This window comes from Schistocerca americana, chromosome X (genome assembly GCF_021461395.2).
Source record: "Schistocerca americana isolate TAMUIC-IGC-003095 chromosome X, iqSchAmer2.1, whole genome shotgun sequence".
Taxonomy (NCBI): domain Eukaryota; kingdom Metazoa; phylum Arthropoda; class Insecta; order Orthoptera; family Acrididae; genus Schistocerca; species Schistocerca americana.
The window spans coordinates 173,503,010-173,530,335 of NC_060130.1; the positions used below are offsets into that span (position 1 = coordinate 173,503,010).

Sequence of the window (27,326 nt, forward strand, 5' to 3'; positions counted from 1 at the left end):
AGAAATTGTTCACACAAGAGAATCATCCAAACATACCGTCATTTGACCATCACACAGACTCCAGTATGAATGACATAGTAATAAGCATTCCTGCCACAGAGAAGGAACTGAATGAGTTAAAAGCAATTGAGTCACTAGGTCTGAATGGAATACCAGTTCAGTTTTATAAAGAGAACTCCATGGCATTAGGCCTGTACTTTATCGCAAATCTCTTCTCCCAGCGCAAAGTCCCAAGCGACTGGAAAAACATGCAGGTGACTCGCTGTATTTAAGAACGGTAAAAGAACAGACCTGGAAAATTACAGACCAATATCCCTAACATAAGTTTGCTGCGCAATCCTTGAACATATTCCCAATTCAAATACAGTAAATTTTCTAGAGGCCAAGAAGCTTATGTCCATGAATCAGCACGGTTTTAGAAAGCATCACTCATGCAAAATTCAGCTTGATCTCCTCTCACATGATATCCTGCAAATCATGGATGAAGGGCAGCAGGAAGATTCCATATTTGTAGATTTCCGGCAAGCATTTGACAGGATGCCCCACTGCAGACTGTTAACGAAAGTACGAGCATATGAAATAAGTTACCAGAAGTGAGAGTGACTCAAAGACTACTTAAGTAATAGAACCCAGTATGTAGTTCTTGACGACGAGTGTTCATCGGAGACAGGAGTATCATCAGTAGTGCCCCAGGGAAGAGTGATTGGACAACTATTATTTTCTATATATGTAAATGATCGGATGGACAGCAATCTGCAGTTGTTTGCTGATGATGCTGTGGTATACAGAAGGGTATTGAAATTGAGTGACTGTAGGATGATACAAGATGACTTAAACAAAATTTATAGGTTGTGTGATGAATGGCAGCTAGCTCAAAATTTAGAGAAGTGTAAGTTAATGCGGATGAGTAGGAAAAACAAACCTGTAATATTTGGATACAGCATTAGCAGTGTCCTGCTCGACACTGCCACGTTGTTTAAACATTGGGGCGTAACGTTGCAAAGCGATATGAAATGGAACAAGCATGTGAAGAGTGTGATAGGGAATGTGAATTGTTTGACATTGATTTATTGGCAGAATTTTGGGGAAGTGTGGTTCATCTGTAAATGAGGCCACATGTGGGATGCTAGTAAACCTATTCTTGAGTACTGCTAGAGTTTTTGGGATCCATACCAGGTTGGAATAAAGGAAGTTACCGAAGCAATTCAGAGGTGTGCTGCAAGATTTCGAACAGCACACAGGTGTTACAGAGATGCTTTGTGAACTCATATTGGATTCTCTGGAGGGAAGGTGACATTCTTTTCAAGGAACACTGTTGAAAAAATTTAGAGAACTGGCATTTCAAGCTGACTGCAGAACGATTCTACTGCCACCAACATACATCTCGCTTAAGGACCATGAAAATATGAGAAATTAGGGCTCATACGGAGGCATAGTTGATAGTCTTTTTTTTCCTTTGTTCCGTTTGTGAGTGGCACAGGTAAGAAAATTACTAGTAGTGGTACAGGGCACCTTCCGTCACATTCTGTATATTGGCTTGTGGAGTTTGTAGATGTACAAAAACATTGAATATCTTGAGTCTTTCAGAAAATGAAATGACGATGGCAGAGTTGACAGAAGGTCTCAGTTTAGTTGAAAAAGCGTCACAAATTTTAGAAAAATAACTCCAACAAAATGTGTGTTGCTGCTACATGCAACAAAAGGGGAATAATAAATACATTAGCATGCTAGGAAAAAATTTTCTGTGAAGGAAAAAAAAAAACTCTTCAAATGACATTGTTACATCTTATGAAACCTATGTTACTATAATTTTGGTTTACATTATTGCAATGCATAATACTGTTCTGTAATATAATTTATTCTATCATTGAACATTTTATTAAACATTTACTTCTAAATTCTGTAGTCTCTGTCTCAATTGAACGTAATTTGTATGTGTTTATATGTAAAATTGAACCGTGAATTCGACTTAACACAGTTATCACTCAATCCCACCTGACGTGAAAGTCAGCAGTAATGCTGTACAGATATTGTTAATAAATATTTCTTTTAATCTATTTCATGACTCTTGGCACACACCATCTGTGTCCAAATTTGTCGTGTCCTTTTCTTACAATTTTTGTGTGCGATAGGGCTGTGTGGAAAAGGTGAAGAATCATCAAATGAAAAAGACAGTGAATGCTTATATCTAGAACTAAGTTCTGCATTGTTTCTTGAACCGCTGAAGAGACTTTTTTTGAGTCTTCTCAATGGCAAGTACTTCCTCCAATGACAATGGTAACTTTAAAGTGTAAGCCTGAAACACTGAATTGGGGCTAACTAAATCATATGCACAATGGAATTGACAAAGCTATGTTAGACTTTACAAACTAGCTACCCAGTGAAGTAGTCTTGCAGGTACTTTTTATGACATTGGACGAATTTCATTGTGGTTGCTACTACATGTGCTTACATACTGAAATAGTCATACGACTTGGTGCAAATAACTTAACGCGTTATGCTTCCAGGGTGTACCAGGTGGTTTAGTTTTTGAATCAATTGACCTGTTTGCATGTTAGAAGGCAATAGCTAGACATGTTGTATGTCTGAGGCAAAGTTCAGCATTAAGCATGACATGGTGACATGTCATTGCGGTCAATCAAAGGCAGTGATTTGGGAGGGATTGAATACTCCCAAAGATGGCATCTGAAAAACACACACACACACACACACACACACACACACACACACACACACACACACACACACACACACACACAGTGGTCACTGCCATCTCCAAGCAGGGCTACTGATGAGGCATGCCTTCCTTGCCAGTGGGCAGCAAACTGCTGCACCGAGGTGTCATCGACTTTCTTTCTCAGCTGATGCAGCATCCTCGGCAGCAGTGTGTCCACTTTTGGATGGAGTGGATTCCTCTCCAGATTACATACACACCATATATCACAAAAAACTAAAACTGAAGAAACTGCAAAAAGGTGGGAATTTAAGGAGATGGGACCTGGATAAACTGACTAAACCAGAAGTGTACAGAGTTTCAGGGAGAGCATAAGGGATCAATTGACAGGTATGGGGGAAAGAAATACAGTAGAAGAAGAATGGGTAGCTTTGAGGAATGAAGTAGTGAAGGCAGCAGAGGATCAAGTAGGTAAAAAGACTAGGGCTAGTAGAAATCCTTGGGTAACAGAAGAAATATTGAATTTAATTGATGAAAGGAGAAAATATAAAAATGCAGTAAATGAAGCAGGCAAAAAGGAATACAAACGTCTCAAAAATGAGGTTGACAGGAAGTGCAAAATGGCTAAGCAGGCATGGCTAGAGGACAAATGTAAGGATGTAGAGGCTTATCTCACTAGGGGTAAGATAGATACTGTCTACAGGAAAATTAACGAGACCGTTGGAGAAAAGAGAACCACTTGTATGAATATCAAGAGCTCAGATGGAAACCCAGTTCTAAGAAAAGAAGGGAAAGCAGAAAGTTGGAAGGAGTATATAGAGGGTCTACAAAAGGGCGATGTATTTGAGGGCAATATTATGGAAATGGAAGAGGATGTAGACGAAGATGAAATGGGAGATATGATACTGAGTGAAGAGTTTGACAGAGCACTGAAAGACCTGAGTCGAAACAAGGCCCCGGGTGTAAACAACATTCCATTAGAACTGTTGACAGCCTTGGGAGAGCCAGTCCTGACAAAACTCTACCATCTGGTGAGCAAACTGTATGGGACAGGCGAAATACCCTCAGACTTCAAGAAGAATATAATAATTCTAATCCCAAAGAAAGCAGGTGCTGACAGATGTGAAAATTACCAAACAATCAGTTTAATAAGCCATGGCTGCAAAATACTAATGCGAATTCTTTACAGACGAATGGAAAAACGTAGAAGCCGACCTCAGGGAAGATCAGTTTGGATTCCATAGAAATATTGGAACACATGAGGCAATACTGACCCTACGACTTATCTTAGAAGCTAGATTAAGGAAAGGCAAACCTACGTTTCTAGCGTTTGTAGACTTAGAGAAAGCTGTTGACAATGTTGACTGGAATACTCTTTCAAATTCTTAAGGTGGCAGGGGTAAAATACAGGGAGCAAAAGACTATTTACAATTTTTACAGAAACCAGATGCCAGTTGTAAGAGTCAAGGGACATGAAAGGGAAGCAGTGGTTGGGAAGGGAGTGAGACAGGGTTGTAGCCTATCCCCGATGTTATTCAATCTGTATATTGAGCAAGCAGTAAAGGAAACAAAAGAAAAATTCAGAGTGGGTATTAAAATCCATGGAGAAGAAATAAAAACTTCGAGGTTCGCCAATGACATTGTAATTCTGTCAGAGACAACAAAGGACTTGGAAGAGCAGTTGAACGGAATGGACAGTGTCTTGAAAGGAGGATATAAGATGAATATCAACAAAAGCAAAACGAAGATAATGGAATGTAGTTGAGTTAACTTGGGTGATGCCGAGGGAATTGGATTAGGAAATGAGACACTTAAAGTAGTAAAGGAGTTTTGCTGTTTGGGGAGCAATATAACTGATGATGGTTGAAGTAGGGAGGATATAAAATGTAGACTGGCAATGGCAAGGAAAGCGTTTCTGAAATTTGTTAACATTGAGTATGGATTTAAGTGTCGGGAAGTCATTTCTGAAAGTATTTGTATGGAGTGTAGCAATGTATGGAAGTGAAACATGGATGATAAATAGTTTGGACAAGAAGAGAATAGAAGCTTTCAAAATGTGGTGCTACAGAAGAATGCTGAAGTTTAGATGGGTAGATCATATAACTAATGAGGAGGTATCGAATAGAATTGGGGAGAAGAGGAGTTTGTGGCACAACTTGACTAGAAGAAGGGATTGGTTGGTAGGACATGTTCTGAGGTATCAAGGGATCACCAATTTAGTATTGGAGGGCAGCGTGGAGGGTAAAAATCGTAGAGGGAGACCAAGAGATGAATACACTAAGCAGATTCAGAAGGATGTAGGCTGCAGTACGTACTGGGAGATGAAGCAGCTTGCACAGGATAGAGTGGCATTGAGAGCTGCATCAAACCAGTCTCAGGACTGAAGACCACAACATCAACATCACAAAAAACACAGCAATGACTTGCATTCTGAGTAATAAATAGAATAATTTTGAATACTGTTTCATTGTGTCTAACAATACCACACAGCTCCTTAGTCTGCATCCTAACAAACCAGTAGGGGTTTCCGGCCTGTCAGTGAGTGACCCCTACAGGGCTAAGTCTATGTTATAGAAATCTCTAGAAAGTACTGAGCATATGCTAAAAATAATTTGATCATATTTCTGAACTATATGTTTCACACAACTTGTAACTTAAAAAATCTTGTATTCTTTTTGTATGATATTATTTTTTCTGCATAGAATGCTCTCGAGACGGGTGCTTTCTTTAAGTATAACTTTGCTTACTGCTACTCCAAAGGTGGTCCGAATATAGACCAAAAAGGGTTGTTACAACAAAGTTACAGTAGAGCACTATATTATGTAATGAATTTCCAAAAATTCCTGGAAGCTGTACAAAGCCATCAGTACAAAATACTAGTTTATAAGATAAATTTATTATCTTTAAAGTAAGGGAAGCTAGACTGTGCGTCGTGTCAACATTCTCAGCTGAGCTGGGAGATCTCAGATGTGTATTTTTGAGTTATTACTACTGTATTGGAAAAAAAGATGTATTTCACACAGAACAACATTGTGGCTGATGTTTTATTATGATGATACAAAAGGAAGGGTTTTTGTTTGTACTTATTGGAACCATATAATTAATTAACCTGAAATGTTTGAGCCCATATTATTGCTTTATATTAAAAGAGGTAAAGTCTATGGCACTCAACCCACCTTTTGTTCACCATGGCACTACGAGGTAGCAGGAGTGAGCTCATTGCCCCTGCGCCCTTTTACCCCCAGGAAACATCTCTGATAATTGATTTGATAGCAGGCTGAGTTGACCTGGCATCATCCTGGAGGGACTGAAATGAGGAAAACCCTCAGTCCTACCCAGGGTTGATAGTCTAGCACCTCACCAATTTGACCATCATGGCTACTACTGCTTTATATAAGATCATATTATTTATTTAATAGATGGTTTTCACTTTTCTGTTTGTGGGTGCTCATCGTGGGCATATTCACTCGAACTTTCATGTGCATACTACATATATACATTGTCTCCTCAAACTTATATGAACTTTTAACTTCCAAAGTGGAAATCTTGTCTTTAATGGGAAGTAATTTGTGATGTTGATCAATCTGTCAGTTGACAGTGTCTGAAACCATGACTTGTAAACTGAGTGAGGTGGCACAGTGGTTAGCATACTGGACTCACGTTTAAGAGGACGACAGTACAAACCTGTGTCCAGCCATCCAGTTTTCGCTTTTCCATGATTTCCCTATAAACTACTCCATGATTTCCCTATAAACTACTCCATGCAAATACCGGCATGGTTACTTTCAAAGGGCGCGGCCAATTTCCTTCCCCATCCTTGACGCGATCTGAGCTTGTGCTCCATCTCTAATGACGTCACTGTCGACGGGAAGTTAAACCCACTCTTCCTTTTTTCTTATGACTTGAAAAGTAATTTTGAAAATGTAGATCACATGCATACTAAAGCTATTTATAAAACAAATTATTGATTGAAAATATTGGTTGTTGCAGCTCCAAATGCTGGGATATGACATCAGCTGGGCCGGATTTAACATAATAGAAGTAATGAGCTCATCAAAATTTACCTACAAAAGAATTGGCTATTTAGCATCATCACAGTGCTTCCACGCAGATACGGAGGTGTGTTGATTTCGGATTTTTTTAAAAAAGAAATAAAATATATGCACAGTTAACAAAATGATCGTATTTGTACAATTTTGCTGACAACTCAAAATTATCATTTTCAGTTGCTTATGTTAACAACAAACATGATTCGCAAGGATTTAAATAGTCAAAATCAGTATGACGCTGGAGTTGCACTGTCAGCTCTTTCCTGTTTTATTAATGCTGATTTGTCAAGAGATCTTGCAAATGATATAATGACTCTTGTAAGTATTATATTTATTATTACCATAACATCTATATTTTAAATATATCCCTGTTTCATGTAGGCAGTGCTTAATGATTGTAATAGTCAGTATATTAGAGAGACTTTTTCGGCAGTTAGGGCAGAAGACAGAGATATAGAGCATGGAAATACAAAGGCGGGGAAGAAGAAGAGAGAATGTAAATGTGTTGACTGACAAAAGTGTTAGTCTTGTGGCTGGTAATACTATCTTTGGCACAGATTTTGCCCATAATAAAGGTAGTCCCTACACAATTGTACATGCTTCCTGGCATTACAATCTCGTGAGGGACTAAATAGTGTTTATTGGCTTTCAAGAGCAACAAGTCTGTAAGATACAGACAACTACAGGAGTTGAATCTGCGTACATCTGAAATCTGTCAGTATAGAAAGTCAAGAGCTTAAGGCCCATTATACACTTAAGCAGGTGGTACACACTCCATGTTTTGCTTGCAGTTTGTGGCCTGTGTCAATGGTTTCCACAGATAGGTGGGTGCACATTGCTGTGTGCAATCTAGTGAGTACTGAGTTCTGTGCTCTGTGATATGTGCTCTAGCACATTCTGCTGTTTGATTGCAAGTATGGAGGTCAGACTGCTGTGTTTAAATCATTTCAGTCTATCTGACATACTAAAAGAGAAATTCAACATGTGAAAGATTATGGGTACGTCCTGTTGTGGAACAGGGATGTAGGAAAGGATCATTCCTCAGACTGTGTTCCAAATTGCGTAATTATGAAGATGAATTTTACAATTATTTTCATATGTCTAGTCATTCTTTTGCCGAACTTGTTGGTAGAATACAAGGCAAGTATTCTTTCAACATTTTCAAGAGTCAGACTAGTACTCCAATAGAAGGAGTTGTAGTGTCTTAAGATAAGAACATGTATAAGTGTAGGAAAGATGATTAATTTAAATAAAGTTTTTAATCATTCAAAACTTGTGCATGTCATTCATTGGGCATTAGACAATTTTACATATGTGTTTTGAGTATTACGTTTTAATTCCTACAGTTATTGTAATGTCCACTAAGATCACATCAGTGTTGAATTGGCTGATCTTTTCCCAACTTCACAATGTTCAAAATTCTCTGCTGAACAATCTTATTGCCCCACTAGTGAAATTTTTGGTGAAATGAAGTTTATCTGCTTCATCTGCATGTGGTGTCTGCAGGACTGTATATGCAGAAACTTGTTCCTGTGTATTTAACTGATGTGAATGGTCCACAGCACAGAGGGGTTGCATGCATAGCTCCACCAGGTGTGGACTGTTCGCACAACTGGGATATTCTCCATAAGATTATGTGATTTCCAACCATATGCGAAACACAGAGCATGGACTATTCGCTTAAGTGTACAACACTCCTAAAGCAATAGCTGACATTGAATTGCCGTATAGATAAAGAATGTACAATAATAATTTTATCAAAGGGAAATTCAATCAGGAAAACTTACTAGACAGAACTGCTGGCCAGTACTTAGTTTACAGCCAACACGCACGAGATTCTCTCTCTCACTTTTACTAGTGTCTATAGTCATTACTGTAGTAATACATTAACAGTTAACAAATAATGACACAGTAGTAATTATTGGAGACAAAGAAAGTGATTTATTTGAATATTTCTTTTGCAGATGTCAGTTTTCTGTAACATAACTTATCTGAAAAGGTTGTTATCAACTTTTGCTCTCCCAGGTTAAATTTAAATCTTTTAATTGTGGCTGATCTGTATGTAATTTTTTTTTCTTTTTTTCCATACAGATAATTAACATTATGAGTATTGTGATTTCTACCAATGTAAAGTTTTGTTACACTAAAATACTGTATTTTGGAAATGTCATTGACTCTTTGAATTGCTTTAAGAATGTAGATAATATTTATTATTATAAAATTCACTTTCTATTTTAATTCTCTTCTGTAAATATGTTGCTTATGTTCCAGCTCACTTCAACAAAATCATATCTTCGTAAAAAAGCTGTTCTTATGATGTATAAGGTTTTCTTAAAATTTCCTGAAGCTCTTCGACCAGCATTTCCCCGTCTTAAAGAGAAATTGGAAGACACTGATTCAGGTCAGTATTACCGTATTTGTATTGTCACTGTAAGTTGAGTACAAGTATGTATACCACAAAAATACCTATTTTGTAACACACCCCTGATGGACTACCAATTGAACTACTATCTTCTTTTCATTTTTGGGTTTCTTATGTGTGTGTGTTTCCAGAATGTGTTTGTTCAAATTTGTCAGCTGACTCCCGCCAGTCCCACTCTCCCCAAACTCTGCGTCATGTTACTTTAGTAAGCAAAAATACAGAATAGTTCCTAAAGGGATAGCCTATTTTGATATCACTTCTAACCCTTTTTTTATACCAGCAACACAAGCAATTTAGTACTTTGGTACTTATGTTACAATGGTTGCACTTAATTCAAAATGGTGCGAATGAACTATAGTGGAACTACTGTGAAAACATAGTTTCTCAATAAAGTTTTCATAGATGCATTAACTGCTTTATGAATCCCAATATACAGCTTGTCTTTAACAATCAAACTGGTTACTATGAAGCTCATTTTGAGCATTTGTAATTTTTGTTTCTTAATATTCATCTCTATGAAACTTTTTTATCCTCTTTGAGAACTTGAATTTTGTTGGTATATGAAGTGTGTTTGAAATGACGTTTTTACACATGGCTCACCATTTTATCCAAAATCTTATGTAACATTGTTTCACACAAGAGTAAGTAGGCTTCAAAGATTAAGATGAGAACAATGTTTTGGAATGAAGTCTCACATGAAGTTTATTAACACATCTAGGACACTTCGGTCAGTCTTCCCCTTGTGACATTTATATTTACATCTAGATCTACATCTGCATGACTACTCTGCAAATCACACTTAAGTGTCTGACAGAGGGTTCATCAAACGACCTTCGCAATAATTCTCTGTTAGTTCACTCGTCAACAATCTGCAGAAAAAACTAAGACCCGTATTGTCCCATGCATTCTCTTATTTTATTATGATGAGTGTTTCTCCCTATGTAGGTCAGCATCAACAAAATATATTCACATTCAAAGGAGAAAGTTGGTGATTGAAAATAAGTTGGTGATTGAAATTTCGTGAGAAGTTCACACCGCAATGAGAAATGCCTCTGTTTTAATGATGTCCACATCAAATCCTGCATCATGTCCGTGACATTCACTCCCCTGTTTCTCGATAATAGAAAACTTGCTGCCCTTCCTTGAACTTTAACATACTCCATTATTCCTGTCTGGTAAGAATCCCACACCACACAGCAGTACTCCAAAAGAGGACAGATAGGCATAGTGTAGGCAATCTCTTTAGTGGATCTGTTGCATCTTCTAAGTGTTCTGCCAATAAAATGCAGTCTTTGGTCCTTCCCCACATTTTGTGTGTCTTCTTTCCTATTGACATTGTTCGTAATTATAATTCCTACATACTTAGTTGAATTTACGGCCTTTAGATTTGACTGATTTATTGTGTAACTGAAGTTTAACAGATCCCTTTTAGCACTTATGTGGATGACCTCACACTTTTTTATTTAGGGTCAATTGCCAATTTTTGCACCATACAGCTATCTTTCCTAAATTGTTTTGCAATTGGTTTTGATCTTCTGATGACTTTACTAGGCGATAAATGACAGCATCATCTGCAAACAACCTAAGATGGCCGCTCATCTTGTCTCCTAAATCATTTATATAGATAAGGAACAACAGAATGCCTATGACACTACCTTCGGGAACCCCAGAAATCACTTCCGTTTTGATATCTTTCTGTCAGTTAATACAAACTGCGACCACTCTGACAGGAAATCATGAATCCAGTCACATAACTGAGACGATATTCCATAAGCATGCAATTTGATAACAAGCTGCTTGTGAGATACGGCCTAAAAAACCTTCTGGAAATCTAGATGTATGGAATCAATTTGAAATCCTTTGTTGATAGCACTCAACACATCATGTGAGTAACGGGCTAGTTGCGTTTCACAAGAATGATGATTTGTTAATTCGTGTTGGCTATGTGTCAATAATAATAATAATTTATAATGTTTGAACACAATATATGTTACAAAATCCTGTTGCATACTGACATTAACAATATGGGCCTATAATTTAGTTGATTACCCCTATTGCCTTTCTGGAATATTGGTGTGACCTTGCAATTTTCTAGTCTTTGAATATAGATCTTTCATCAAGTGAGTGGTTGCATATCATTGTCCAGTTTGGAGCTACTGAAACAGCATACTCTGAAAGGAACCTAACTGCTACACACTCTGGGCTGGAGGACTTGCTTTTATTTAAGTTGCATCACTAAATTGGGGATGTCTATTTCTAAGTTACTCGTGTTGGTAGCTGTTCTTGATTACAATTCTGGAGTATTTACATTGTCTTCTTTGGGGAAGGAATTTCCGAAGACTCTGTGTTAGCAGCACTGTCATTGATAGTATTCCCTTTGCTATCGCACAGAGAAGACATTGATTGTCTCTCGCCACTAGCATACTTTACATACAACCAGAGTCTCACTGGTTTTTCTTCCAGGTTTTCAGACAAGGTTCCATTGTGGAAACTATTATAAGCATCTGGCATTGAAGTCTGTGCTAGATTTTGAGCTTCTGTAAAAGGCCGCCAATCTTGGGGATTTTGCATTCATTTGAATTTGGCATGCTGTTTTCGTTGTTTGTGCAACAGTGTTCTGATCTGTTCTGTGTACCATGGGGGATCAACTCTGTCATTTGTTAATTTATTTGGTATAAATCTCTCAATTGATGTTGATACTCTTTCTTCGAATTCAAGCAACATATGGTGTACACTTACACTGTTAATTTGGAAGGAGTGGAGATTGTCTCTCAGGACGGTGTCAAGCAGAATTTTTTCTGCGTTTTTTTAATTGACATATTTTTCATTTATTTTTGATGGATATGGGAGTTATGGTATTCAGTCTCGCTATGGGAACCAAGTATTCACTAATCACTGTATCCATTTTGCTGCTCATTATTAGCTCTGGATTATTTGATGCTAAGAGGTTGTGTGTGTTTTCACAACCATGGTTCACTTAAATTTTTTCATAGCTGTCTATAATTTGAAGGCTGAAGTTCTGGGATGAGTTCTATGAATAAGATTAGGCAGGCCGTCATGTTGGAATTGAATTGTTATAATTATCTTTTGTTCTTCAGTAATGTGTAGTTCTTTGGAATATTCTAGGTTTTCATCGCACAGTATAACCATGTGTATGTGTGGATGCCAAATAACTGAATCACTGCCAGGGAGTGTACTAGTTTTCTGAGTTGACAGTCTTCAGAATTTGGTGCTAATAACTCAGCATGTTTTTAAATGCTGTTACAAATTATGTAACATTTGTAAATCACAATCAAGTCCAAATCTGAAAAGAGGGTCATCAGTGAAGTAAAACACTTAGCCCTAAAGCATGTTTATTATGAGCACTAATGCACAGCCAAAACAGAACTCAACTCGTGGATGGAGAGTGTAGCTAATTGTACAAACATTAAATTTTCTGGAATATGCAAACATTACCAACATAAGAACCTTCGAGAACATTCCAGAACAGATCTAAATTACTAAAACGCAATCCAGGAACTTGGAACGCAGAACCTGGTACTAGCTGCAGCATAGAGGCAACAAAAATTCAATTTTCAATATTTTATATAATTACTGACAGAATTTAAAAGTTTAGAATTCTGTCATCTACTCATTAAGAGATACGAGAGTGTGCTGGAAAGTAATGCCTCTGAATTTTTTTTGTGAAAACTCTTAAAACTTTTTATGTAAAACAAAAAATGTTAAAATTCTACATCTTTTTTTTTTAATGTCTGCGTATTTGCAGCCCTCTGCTACTGAAGTACTCTGAATTGTAGCATGTAACATGGTGGTGTATAACATATCAGTGTGTGAGAAACAGTGTGCTGTGATAGAGTTTTGAATTCGAAGCACGTCTTCTGGTCCAGATTGTATACCAATTAGGTTTCTTTCAGAGTATGCTGATGCATTAGCTTCATAATTGAGAATCATATACAACCGTGCACTCGACAAAAGATCCGTATCCAAAGACTAGACCGCTGCACAGATCACACCAATATTCAAGAAAGGTAGTAGGAGTAATCAACTTAATTACAGGCCCATATCATTAATGTCGATATGCAGCAGGATTCTGGAACATATATTGCGTTCGAACATTATGAATTACGTAGAAGAAAACTGTCTATTGACACACAGTTAACATGGGTTTAGAAAACATCGTTCTTGTGAAACACAACTAGCTCTTTATTTGCATGAAGTGTTGAGTGCTGTTGACGAGGGATTTCAGATCGATTCCGTATTTCTGGATTTCCAGAAGGCTTTTGACACTGTACCACACAAGCGACCCATAGTGAAATTGTGTCCTTACGGAATATCGTCTCAGTTATGTGACTGGACTTGTGACTTCCTGTCAGAGATGTCACAGTTCGTAGTAATTGATGGAAAGTCATTGAGTAAAATAGAAGTGATTTCTGGCGTTCCCCAATGTAGTGTTATAGGCCTTTTGCTGTTCCTTATCTATATAAACATTTTGGGAGACCATCTGAGCAGCCGTCTTAGGTTGTTTGCAGATGACGCTGTCATTTATTGACTAATAAAGTCATCAGAAGATCAAAACGATTGAGAAAAGATATCTGAATGGTGCAAAAATTGGCAGTTGACCCTAAATAACGAAAAGTGTGAGGTCGTCAATATGAGTGCTGAAAGGAATCCATTAAACTTTGGTTACACGATAAATCAATCAAATATAAATGTCGTAAATTCAACTAAATACCTAGGAATTACACTTATGAACAACTTAAATTGGAAGGAACACATAGAAAATGTTGTGGGGAAGGCTAACTAAAGACTGCGTTTTATTGGGAGGACACTTAGCAAATGTAACAGATCTACTAAGGAGACTGCCTACACTACGCTTGTCTGTCCTCTTTTAGAATACTGCTGCACGGTGTGGGATCCTTACCAGATAGGACTGACAGAGTACATGGAAAAAGTTAAAAGAAGGGCAGCATATTTTGCATTATCGCGAAATAGGGGGGAGAGTGTTACTGAAATGATACAGGATTTGGGGTGGAGATCGTTAAAAGAAAGACCTTTTCGTTGCAATGGAATCTTCTCACGAAATTCCAAGCACCAACTTTCTCCTCCGAATGTGAAAATATTTTGTTGATACTGACCTACATAGGGAGAAACGATCACCACAGTAAAATAAGGGAAACCAGAGCTCATGCGGATCACATAGGTGTTCATTCTTTCCACACACTAAACGAGACTGTAATAATAGAGAATTGTGAAGGTGGTTCAATAAACCCCCTGCCAGGTACTTAAATGTGATTTGCAGAGTATCCATATAGATGTAGATGTAGATACACACATGGAACACCCTCTCCTGCAGCATGACAATGCCAGACCATACTTGAGCGCTGCGACATCTGCAACAATCAGATGCTTTGGGTCCACTGTCATCAATCATCTCCCATAGAATCCTGACTTGGTCCCATCCAATTTCAATCTGTTTCCAAAATTTAAAGTACATCTTTCTGAACTTTACTTTAATAGTCATGAAACAATGCAAGCAGAGGCTAGTCTGTGGCTTCGTCAACAGTCAAACATTCTGCAGTACCAACAAACTAGTCTCTCGCTGGGAGAAATGTATTTGCTGCCAGGCTGACTATGTTGAGAATTAAATATGTGGACATGAAGAATAAATATGTAGAATGTTAATAAATGTTGGTTTTACTTTAAAGGCTGTTTGAATTTTCACATAATAAATTCGCAGGCATTACTTTCAATACACCCTTGTATGATATCCTAATTTAGACTACCTTTATAAAAAAAAATATTATCAGTAGCTGATGTCTTCTACGTTACAACAAAAGCAAATGGTGGAGTAGAACATTAAGTAAAAAAAAAAAAACCTGCATTGCTGATAATTTCCCAGAAGATTTTGGTGCTTATACTGATGGCTCCAAAACACCAGGTAATGGCAGAGTGGGTGTGCATTCCTTTGTCCAACCACAGGTTACAAAGAACTGATCTTGCTTCCTAGTGAAATTTCAAGTTTCTCAGCAGATGTGTCAGCTATATTTGCAGCTTTAAAATATTCGCAGAATGTCAGAATTAGAAACATTTTGATTTCAATGGATTGCATAAGCTTACTCAAAGATATACAGACACATGCTATTTTCAAGAAATCTAAACCACTAGTTACGGGTTTCATCAGTGCTAAAAAGGAAAACAAATATCTCTGAAAGCAGATCAAATTTGTGTATATCAAAGGATATGCTATCATGATATAGTGAAATGATCAGTGACTTATCAAAAACAGCCACTCAAAACAGCACTATTAAAACAATCTAATTACTATCATCAGACCTGAAGACTACCGTACATAGACTAATCAGGAAATATGTCGTCATAACCATTTAGATGCATGAAAAACTAGCCTTTGGTTAAAATTACATGCAAATTACGTAGTTTATATTCATCCAGTGTTTCATGATGAGAGCATTTAGCAACTTCCATCAAACTTTGAGCACAATTTCAAACCTTTTTTTATTTTTTTCTCACTTAGATGCTTAAAGGCAAATATTTAACACATTAATGTATTTGCAATTAGATGTTTGAAGCTGATCATACATAGGAATTCAATTTTTTAAGTCAGGGGTTTACTGGTAAATACAAAATGTTAATGATTGTGGTTGGTTAGGTTTGAACTGGTGACCCACAGCATGACAGACAGTGACACAAACCCCTATGCCACATTGCTTGCAGCACAGCTTGTAGCACTGCTCCCTTTTCTCGAGAAACTCCTATCCAGTGTTTCCAGAAGTTCTCGTTGGAACTGGCTACAACACCCTGGATATACATTTTCCTCTGTATAGCAGTGCTGGCTGATCATTGTGTTCTGGTCATGTTGTTAGATCTTATTCAATGTGATTAGCGCCGAAGGTAACACCTCCCATCAAATTCTGTCAATCATCAAGCAAGTCTTCCATTTTCTTGTCTGAGAAGCCCCCACTATCGATCTGCACCTCAGGACTGTAGTAGGGTTTCACACGGAGGACGTAGATGAAGTCTCTTCAGTTTTGTCTTGTTGATGAACGGCCCTTATCCTTGACTTCATATGTGATGTCTGACAAGCAAAGGAGAATATTATATGACCCAAAGTAGCATTTTGATAACTTTTCCAATAGCACCACTCACTTTATAGGCATCAAAAACAGATGCCAAGTCTTCCATGAAGTCCACAGAGGTCACCACTCAGGGTGCTCCATGCTTCAAAATGACTCTTCTACAGGAACCTTGAAATTTCTGGAGCTTTCAGTTGGCACAGCTTTGGTGACAGCATAGAAGGTGAGGTAGTCACTGGATCCCCATTTGTTGACTTCGAGAACCACCACAAGAGGTAGATTCCAAGCTGTTGCAAGCAGAATTGATGTTGGATGGCCCTGAGTTAATAGTAGCACGTGCTTTCGTCACTGGTATCCCCTACGATAGCTCATATAGTGTCGAGGCACTAATGCCTGCATCTGATAATCTTTGTGAATCCCTGGTGACCAGATGTTGAAGTGTTCTGGAAATACTGCAGGATAGCTGGCCATAGATGAGCTGAGATGATAGGTAACCATTCCCACCTCATGGGATGACAGTTCCTCTTGTGTAATGTTCCATTTATTAATTGGAATTGTGAATTGTTTGTTCCTCATTCTTCGAGGCTTCTGTGGTTTACAGCAATGCTGGATCTTCCCTCTGTTCAGCAGCTGTCATTGAATGCAGCAATGACTGACATTTCATCCACACTGCTGTGCTCTACAACTGGATTCCTTGAAAGGCAATTGGCATCCTTGTGTTTGCGTCAGTTGTTATATAGCACTCTGATGACATATTCATGAAGTAATGTGCTCATCTCGTCAATCAACAGATTGATCCTTCAGGCTAATCAGCCAGCATAGAGAATAGTGGTCCATTGTGATGGTGAAAGGGTTGCCAAGTAAATATGGCTGGAGCTTGTTAATGGCCCAAACAACTGCAAGGTACTCTTTCTTTGTTGCAGAGTAGTTCTTATAAGACATGAAGAGTATTCTGGAAGCATAAGCTAGAGCATGTTCCTAGTTCTGTACTTGACCTGCATCTATCCCATAACCACTAATTGATATGAAGTTCTGTCTTGGTATTCTCATTGCACAGTGCTAGCTCTGGAGAAGATGTTATTGCCACCGTAAGGACAAGGAAATTTACTTCTTATACCATGTTCCAGGAAAATTTCGTTCTCCCAGCAGTAGTCCTTGTAAGGGATGTGCCTTTGTACAAAAGTCCCTAATGAATTGTCAGTAATACGAGAAAATTCTGTGAAAACTTCACATCAGAAACGTGTCTAGGAATCAGACCATCTTTGACTGCTTCTCTGGATAAAGATGGACTACAGCACCCTTCATTGGGTATTCAAAGATTTTTATTTCTGGGACAGCAAAGAGGCAATTTTTCAGATTCAGATGGAGGCCTGCTGTCAGAACACACTTAAACATAGTTGTGTTGTCAGGCAGCTTAGATGTTCTTCAAATGTCTGTGGAACATCAACGATGGCATCCAGATAGCAAAGACACGTTGTTTGTTTGTGATGTCCAAGCTAGTTGCCCGTCATATGCTTGAAGGTGGCTGAAGCATTACATAGTCCAAATGTCATAGCGTGGAGCTCATGATGACAATCAAGAGTTATGAAGGTAGTCTTTTCCCAGTCAGCTTTGTTAACCTTGATTTGTCAGTAGCCTGTCAACATGTCCATAGTTGAGAAATACTGCACTCCTCTCGAGCTGTCTAGGGTGTCAGCAATGCGCACCATTGGGTAGACAGCTTTTTTCTTTTTTTCCTCCAGTCATCAGTACTCGATGCAGAAACACCAAGTGCCACACTGCTTCTTCATCAGGACCACAGCAGACAACCCAAGGACACACTAGGTTCAGTGATGTCATGTTGCAGAACCTTTTCCACTTCCTCCCAGGTTATCTGTCATTTAGCCAACAGTACACTATATGAGTGCTGGCTACTTGGTTAATGATCCTCATTGGTGATACAGTGCACCATGGGCCGTTTGGTCTGTCTTTTCTCCACTCCAGGTTTGAAAGCATCTGAAAAGTGGCACTGAATGCCTAACACTGTTCAACTTTGTTCCTCAATCAGGCTAGGGTGCATCGGCAGTTTTGAGAGTAGTTTCCTCCCCTACTTTATCTGTAATAGTAGTGATGTGCAATTCTTCATCAGTGACATTAATCTGCCCTTCTTGAACTGGTTTGACTGTTCCAATGCACGTACCTTTAGGATGATCTGTGGGCTCTTGTGACAGTTAGTAATCTGTAGTTCCTCTTGACCACCTCCAATGCTTATGACCGTTTTTGGCATGTAGATTTCTTTTGTGAGCCAGAGTAGCTTTTTGCAACTGACAAGAGCTTCACAGATGTTCTAGATCGATGACTGGAACTCATCTCATTGGTGATGACGGGGAACCACATCCTAACTGGAAAACAACTGGCCGGAGCGACCTTTGTTGTGTGTACTTGTTGAAATAACTTTGTCAATGTGGAGCTCATGTCTTCCACAGTCTGACTTATTGTAATGCTTGCAAGACATCCCATCCGTGTAAAATGTTGACTACATTCCGTTAAAATGATAAATTTGAAGGGCTGCGTTCTCTCATTGATAGTTATTCTCATAAAACATGTTCCTGTGTCCCATTTGTGTCCTTCAGCACAATCACTGTCATATCACACTGTCGCATCACAGAATGTAGTCTTCTTGAGCTGGAGATGATGGTGGTGGTCAGCATTGAACATTACAGTAAAATAAGCCCCCAAGTTGACTAAGAGCTGAACATGTTGGCCATCAATGATGGCGTAGTTGTCTTGTTTAGTTTTCCTGAATTCAGCAGCTAGACAAGTGGCAAGAGACTTCATCCAGGGTATGATGATGGGCTCTGTCCCACAGGTAGATTATAATCATCTGTGTTTGACTGGCATGAGTAGGACTGTTGTGAAGATTGATGTGTTGCAGCATAGTAGTCATCAAAAACTCATCTTCTATATCTGCAGTAGCATACAGTGCGTCCAGGGCATCAACAGTGGAAATGTACTAGTGTATTGGCCACTGTCCTCCAAATGTATGTCCTTCTATAGTGCATTATTCTTGCTGGAGGACTTGGTTGTATCTGCATTGGTCAGGTGTTGGGTTGTCATTTGATGGCTGGGTCATTTGTTAGCAGAGCACATTCTTTACGACGCATTCAAATGGTGGTGGAGATTGGCACTAAAGATTGGTATACCCCCTCTTCATCCTCCTCTATTTCCTCCTGCTTCATGGACTTGACATTCATGGCTGCTGTCTCTTGCTCAATCGGTCCGACAGTTGTAGCTGCCACAAAATGCTGTATCTCTTCTCTTACAAACTGGCATATGAGAGATGCGAGGTTATAGTGGTCTTCCACATCTGCCATAGGGACAACATTAGGAGTTGGTTGTACATCTTTCATCTGCCACTTTTTCTGTAGCATTTTCTTGATGTATTGGTGCCACTTTGTGGAGTCATTTGTTATTGTGACATTTTTTACTGAAAGAGCTTGTTTACATGTCTTCTACAGCTCCTTTCATCAGTAGTGATATTTTTTCAGATTATGTCATATTTGAATTCACAATATGATGTAGGGCCAAAACATTCCGTATGCACAACTGTCATTTCCACAAGATATTTGGCCCCCTGTTCTTAAATTGTTATTTTTCTATATGAACTTTGTCAATTATCACCAAACATTTTCTTCAGTACAGCCTAAGATTTGCCCCAGCTATCAAATTTCTCTTCGTTCCTCTGGAACCACTGATGGGCTGTGCTATCCAAGTAAAAACTACACATTTACCAAACACATCTTTCATCCCACATATTGTACTTGGCAACTTGGTCAAATACTTTCAGCCATTTGGTCGGGTCCTGGCAGCATCTCTGGATGCCTAATGTGCAGCTGACTTGTTGCAGTTTTGAAATCCATTGTTTCCTGAAAATACGAGCCTTGCGAGCAATGTCCTGCTTGTATTCCAGTTCCTGTCTGTGTAGTCAATAGCTTTTACATTGTCTAATTCAAGCCACAATGATACAGCTGTTTTGAAATACCTTGCGTACCTACCAAATAGCATCATGTAATTCCAAATCTGAAAGCAGAGTCATAAGTGATGCGCAACACTTCAACACTTAGCACTTAAAACACGCTTATTACAAAGACCAATGTACAGTCAGAACAGAACTGAGCCCTTGGAAACTGTGTGCAGCTAATTGTCCAGACATTGAACACTCCAGAATATACAAACATTACAAATATAAGAAATTTCGAGAACCTTCCCGAAGGGAGAAATGCTTAATGACAAGTAAATGCAGGTGGTGGAGTTTTAACTGGCAACCTGCAGCACACCAGCCAATGACACTAACTTCTTTAGAATTCTACGCATATTTCCAGACTTTGGTTGCTGCGTGGAAGATTTCTCAAAACAAATCTTATCGAAATGAGGTCTGCATTCCTTGAACGTGTAAAGCATAATGTTGTTGAAGGAACAACACTAATCTTTGACTATCAGAAGAGTCGTCATATCTGTGTCTGGGTGTACATTATTTATGCAGATTATACATTTACAATTTCACTAATGGTATAGGAACTAATAAAGAATTGTAAGGAAAAGGACAAAATGTTTGTCCTTGTATGGCTTCAGGCAGTACATAAGAAAGGCTCCAATCAAATTGCACCAACAACTTATTACAGAATGAACACATACCTTAGAAATTATCATTTTTTGTGTCTATTTACAATGGATTTGGCAGCCAAATAAGGAACAAAAATATTATTAGTATTCTTTTGAAGTTTTTGGCTTAAGATTTCCCCCACCTTCATCATTAAATAAAATTATGCTATTATTTCCTGAAGTACAGTATTTACACATTTCGTTTGATAGTTTTCAAATAAATTGCAGCCTTCATTAAAAAGGCTGCCGTATATTGACTGATAACAAATACGTAAACATTTTCTATATATATGAAACAGTGATTTGGCTGGGAATGAACTGTTTCATAATAGGCTGAAAGGTATCTGTCTCCAGGGTATTGAAAGAATCCATTAGCAGGCATTTCAAGCTTTGGCCCTGCGTGCAAGAGAATCATAATAAAATGAACGAAATCAGGGAACTTTGTCATGAAAGGGGAAATGAACATTTTATTTTTCTTTTGGCCTGAAGGCCATACAGCTCGAAGTGCACTAAAGCAGGGACTGCTGTGAAGCTAAACCTGAGTTGAAATATTGTTAACACTTGGTGCAAATGTGGTCATCACGTATGTAGGAAGAAATTTGTAGAGAGAGAAATTCAAAGACTTGAATAAAGAATTTCTAAAACATGAATACTGAATGATAAATGAAAGGCTTTCCTTTTTTAAACCACTGTTTGACCAAGGATAAGCACAACGAAGTGATCCCATTGACTAAAAGTCTAATGTAAGAAAGTGTGTTGGGGATGGTTTAAACCATTCTTGTTAGAATATTTAACCTGTCTGAACTCTGAATGTGTGGTGACATTGTGAATTAAAAACTATTGTTTTCATGTGAGGCCAAGAGAGTTAAAGGCACTGAATGTCAGCCTATAGTAGCTGCAGGTCATGGGGCGCAGACAGACCATTTCTGCTCACGTTCTATATGGCTTTTGTGTGGTTCTGGCTGACTTGTAGCTCGGTGTACAACTCGGCAACATCATTATAGCTGAGATCCATACATAGTATTGTTCATGGCGGATTCAGCCTTGTGACAGATGGTTTTGGACCAATCCCACTCCCTGCCCCTGTACTAAGGCTGATAATTTTTCTCTCAGAATTGTCACATAGCATCAAAGTGAACAGTTCATGAATATACAATGAGGTTCATTCACTTTGGTAATGCCACTCGGTAGTGATTATACTGTGTGAAGCATATTAATGCTAAAAATTGAAGCACTGTCTGCTCTTGGAACATTCAGAGAGATTACATGGATTTTGGGGAACTAGACTAGGCAGCAATTGAGGTGCTCTGATGAACACTCATCAGTCTGTACACGGCAAGGGAAGTCAGATGGTGTTCCGAACAAAGACTCACTGACGGTCAAAATTTTATCAGTAAACTATTGAAGTATTTGTAATAAAGTTCCCGAATTTACTGCACTGCAGGAAAGTTCCTGCGATCAAATTATTTTTGGGACCAAGAGCTGGCTGAAACCCGAGGTGGATAGCTCAGAGATATTTAGCAAGTCGTGGAACTTATATTGGAAAGACAAATTAGAGGCAATAGGAGGGGGAGTGCTCATTGCAGCTGACAGAACATTGGCTCTATTGAGGTTGAGGTAGAATGTCACTGTGAAGTTACCTGGTCGCATATAACAGGTGTAGGTGAAAACACAAGTTAATTGTTGGATGTTTTTATTGGCCATTCAGTTCTGCTACGACAGTTCTAGAGTAATTTAAAGAAAGTATATGGTCAGCAGCGCATAAATACCCACATCATGCAACACTAGTTCGAGGCGAGTTTAACCAATGGAGTATAGACTGGCATGTGTAGGGATTCATTGCAGGGGTTACAGACAGACAGACAGACAGTCATGCGAAATACTTTTGAACATGTTTTCTGAAAACTATCTTGAGCAGTTAGCTCGGTAGTCCACGTGCAATGGAAATATCTTAGACCTCGTAGCTACAAGTAGGCTGGACTCTTATCAGCAATGTCAGTATAGAAATGAGAATTAGCAATCATGATTTCATTATAGCAGTTACAATTACAAAAGTTGATAAATTAGTCAAGAAGGCTAGGAGAGAGTTTCCGCTAGGTAGAGCAGGTAAGCAGTTGTTAGCATCTCTCTTAGACAGTGAATTGACATCGCTTAGTTCCAGTAAGATGGATGTAGAGGAATTACGGGCAAGGTTAAAGCAGACTGTAAATCATCGTCTGGAGAGTTACGTGCGTAGCAAGTGATTAAAGGATGGAAAAGACCCACCATGGTATAATAATGAAATTCAGTGGATGCTGAGGAAGCAGACGCTGTTGCACTCTCGGTTCAGAAGGGAATGCACTAATGACGACAAGCAAAGTTTAGTGCAGATTCATGCATCTGTGGGAAGATCTGTGTGCGAAGCATACAACTACTACCACTGTCACACTTTAGCAAAAGATCTGGCAAAGAATGCGAGAAAATTCTGGTCCTATGTAAAATCACTAAGAAGGCCTAAGGCTGCCATTCAGTCCCTTGATGACCAGTCTGGGTGTGGCAGTTGAAGAAAGCAAACGAAAGTTGAAGTTATAAATTTCACATTCGAGAAATCATTCACACAGGAGAATCGTGCAAACATACCATCATTTGACGATTGGACAGTCTCCTAAATGGACGACATAGCAATCAGCATCCCTGGCGTAGAGAAACAATTGAAAGTGGTGAAAACAAGCAAATCACCTGGTCCGGATGGAATCCCAGATCAGTTTTATAAAAAAGAATTCTATTAATTTGGCCCTTTATGTAGCTTGCATTTATCACAGATCTCTTCTCCCAGCACAAAGTCCCAAACGACTGGAAAAATGTGCAGGTGACTCTCTGCATATAACAAAGGTAAAAGAATGGACCTGTAAAATCACAGACCAATATCCCTAACATCAGTTTTCTGCAGAACCCTCAGACATATTCTCAGTTTGAACACAATAAATTTTCTTGAGGCCACGAACCTTATGTCCCCGAATCAGCACAGTTTTAGGAAGTGTTGCTCATGCAAAACTCAGCTTGCCCTTTTCCCACATGTTATTCTCAAATCATGGCTGAAAGGAAGCAGGCAGATTCTGTATTCCTAGATTTCAGGCAAGCATTTGACATAGTAGCCAAGTGCAGACTGTTGACGAAAGTACGAGCATATGGAATAAGTTCACAGGTATGTGAGTGGCTTGAAGATTTCTTAAGTAACAGGACCTGGTATGTAGTACTCAATGGCGAGTGTTCATCAGCGATGAGGGTATCGTCAGGAGTGCCCCATGGAAGTGTGATAGGACCGCTGTTGTTTTCAGTATACATAAGTGATTTGGCAGACCAGATTGGCAGCAATCTGCAGTTGTTTGGTGAAGGTGCTGTGGTCTGCAGTAAGGTGTCGAAGTTGAGTGACTGTAGGAAGATAAAAGATGACTTGGACACAATTTGTAGTTGGTGTGATGAATCACAGCTAGCTCTAAATGTGGAAGAAAGTGAGTTGATGTGGTTGAGTAGGAAGAACGAACCTGTAATGTTTGGATATGGTGTTAGTAGTGTCATCCTTGACACAGTCAAGTCATTTAAATATCTGGGCACAATGTTGCAAAGCGATATGAAGTGAAATGAGCATGTGAGAACTGTGGTAGGGAAGGCAAATGGTCGACTTCAGTCTATTGGGAGAATTTTGGGAAAGAGTGGTTCACCTGTAAAGGAGACTGCAAATAGGGCACTGGTGCAACCTATTCTTGAGTACTGCTGGAGTGTTTGGGATCCGTACCAGGTCAGAATAAAGGAAGTTATCGAAGCAATTCAGAGGCGGCCTGCTTCATACATTGTTGTTACCGGTAGGTTCGAACAACGTGTAAGTGTTACAAAGATGCTTCAGGAGCTCAAATGGGAATCCATGGAGGGAAGGCGACGTTCTTTTTGAGGAACACTATAGAGAAAATTTAGAGAACCAGCATTGGAAGCTAACTGCAGAATGATTCTATTGCTGCCAACATACATTTTGTGTAAGGACCATGAAGATAAGATATGAGAAATTAGGGCTCATACGGAGGTATATAGACAATCATTTTTCCTTCAGTCTATTTTTGAGTGGAACAGGAAAGGAGGTACAGGGTACCCTCCGCCATCAACCGTATGGTGGCTTGTGGAGTATAGATGTAGATATTACTGCTAAAAATAATTATTTAATGGCCTAAATTACTGATTTACTAATTTAGCAACTGTTATTACTAATCCCATTTATTACCTTTAATGTTTCTAGGTGTGCAGTCAGCTGCTGTAAATGTGGTTTGTGAACTAGCTCGCAAGAATCCAAAGAATTATCTGAGTTTAGCACCTGTATTCTTCAAGCTGATGACCACTTCTACCAACAACTGGATGCTTATAAAGATTATTAAATTGGTGAGTTAAACAATTGTGTAACTTAATTGTGTAAAATAAGTGGTTTCTTCTTTTTTCATATAGAGGCATTAAATTACCCATAAATTAATATTTATTAAAAAAATCCAATATTAAAGTACTTGATGTGTTAAAAGAATACGCAAGACTGTCAGTCAAATTTTTAGCTCGCACACACAGTGCGTTCCAGTTGTCTGCAAAAAGGCAAAGGTCCATATTAAAGTCATAGTTCCACTCTGCAGTGAAATGTGTGTTAATATCTTGTAGGCATATTAAAACTCTGCAGTAGACTGTAACTCTGATACTGTAATACGTTAGGAAAAAATATCCAAGGAGACATATTTTTAAAACAATAAAACCAGCATCTTTGCCGATAAGTAAGAAAACAGAGCATTGATAAGTAATGGGATTGATTTTTATCAAGTGCTTTGAATCATTGTCTTAAATGTGGTTTTAATTTTGACTGCACATTTAAGTGTAGTAGAGAAAGTCAGTTGTTAGGTGTGATGGTATAGTAGTTTCCCTATAATAACTATGAAGTAAACACTGTGTGAATGAAGCTTTTCAAACTTCGATGGGGAGATGATAAAATTTCACTGAAAGTGGACTATATGAAAGACTTTGCACAACATACAGATTTACTCTTGAAAATCTAATAGTTCGTATTACCAAATACAAGTCGAAAAACCTCTTTCTTCCTCTCGGATGCATATCAAGAAATAACCATCATGTTAAAATTAGGGAAATTATAGCTTGGTAACCGAATTTTTCCAGTGCATTGAATACAAATGGAGTAGGAGGGGGTAAAATGATACTGGTCCATATGTACCCTTCTCCAGAGTTCATAAAGTGGCCTGTTGGGCATATGATATAGAAGCTAAAAAAACTGCATGAAAATTATAGCATGACAAATGCACAAAATTTTGTTAGTCATACGTAGACGCTGTAGTAATTGTTTCTAATTCAGAAGGTGGAGGAGAATATTATGGCATAGTCTCTAGTTGGTCACTTTATATCATGGAGAAAGTTACGCAATTCTTTGTCATTTTAACTTGAAGAACCAAGTTAAACATGACATTTGCCCATTGTGCCACATACTGACATTCCCAGACATGATGAGTTTGTATGATAATGCGCTGCATTCCTACAAGATGTTAATTTTGTGCCATTTATGTCAGTATTAAGCAAATGTGTTGAACTGTGTATTTGTCATCCTGCACAGTACACAGGAAAATAATGTTAATGTTCTAAGAACACTGTACTAGATAAGGGCGTGAAAACCAAAATCTTGACTGTACACAAGAAGTGTATAGAAATATGCAGTCAAATTGTGGTATATTCATTCAAAAAATACTGTATGACTCTGGCCCAGTGCCAACATTAAAAACTTTTTCCTGACAAGGGATTGGGGAATAGAGCCGTGTTCTGTCAAAAAATTTTGCAGTGATGTTTTTGACATGTTTAATGAATTGACTTTGTGGATAACAACTGCTCTTCCACTATCTTCCTTGTGTTTTACTTTGGCAGCATCTAAGTGAATCACATTATTTTCAGTCTATTTGCTTATCATTTGGTGGATAGAACAGTAATCCTGTAATGGTGCCACATGCTGCATGTAAAACAGTTTCTAATGTTGGCAACTGTAAAACTTAGGACACGTGAAATAGCATTTACAAAAACAAGTACTTAAATCTAAAGGAGGTTTCCCTACAGCTGACAGTCACTCGTTTCAAAATTGTATGTGTTACAGAGGCATCTACTGGAAGAATCCATCATTAGACTATTCACTGTCAGGAAAGGAACAGTAATAACTTTTCAGGTCCTCATCATAAAAAATTTCATATACTGTGTGGTAATTACATTAACTAATAAAAGTTTGCAACATATGTTATTTCAGGCTTTGAGTTTTCGACAGGCACTCAGGAAAGAATAGAAACTTTGCTAGCTTTTGGACAAGTCCTTCGGTGACCTGGTGTACACTTACTTATATGGGTGCACTCAGTGTTGATGGGGTTGGATGGTTGTTGAATCAAAACAGTTGGTAG

At 38.4% G+C, this 27,326-nt stretch overlaps 1 protein-coding gene across 2 annotated transcripts in view; it reads left to right on the top strand.

Moving 5' to 3' along the window:
• The window catches only part of LOC124555271 (AP-3 complex subunit delta-1), a 269,894-nt gene that overhangs the window by 56,917 nt on the left and 185,651 nt on the right, over positions 1–27,326 (top strand). For both annotated transcript variants that reach the window (XM_047129141.1, XM_047129140.1), the window contains exons 4-7: positions 6,665–6,793; positions 6,901–7,041; positions 8,995–9,124; positions 25,145–25,284. In XM_047129141.1, the coding sequence (XP_046985097.1) occupies positions 6,665–6,793; positions 6,901–7,041; positions 8,995–9,124; positions 25,145–25,284 (540 nt within the window). The remainder of the gene's footprint in view (positions 1–6,664; positions 6,794–6,900; positions 7,042–8,994; positions 9,125–25,144; positions 25,285–27,326) is intronic.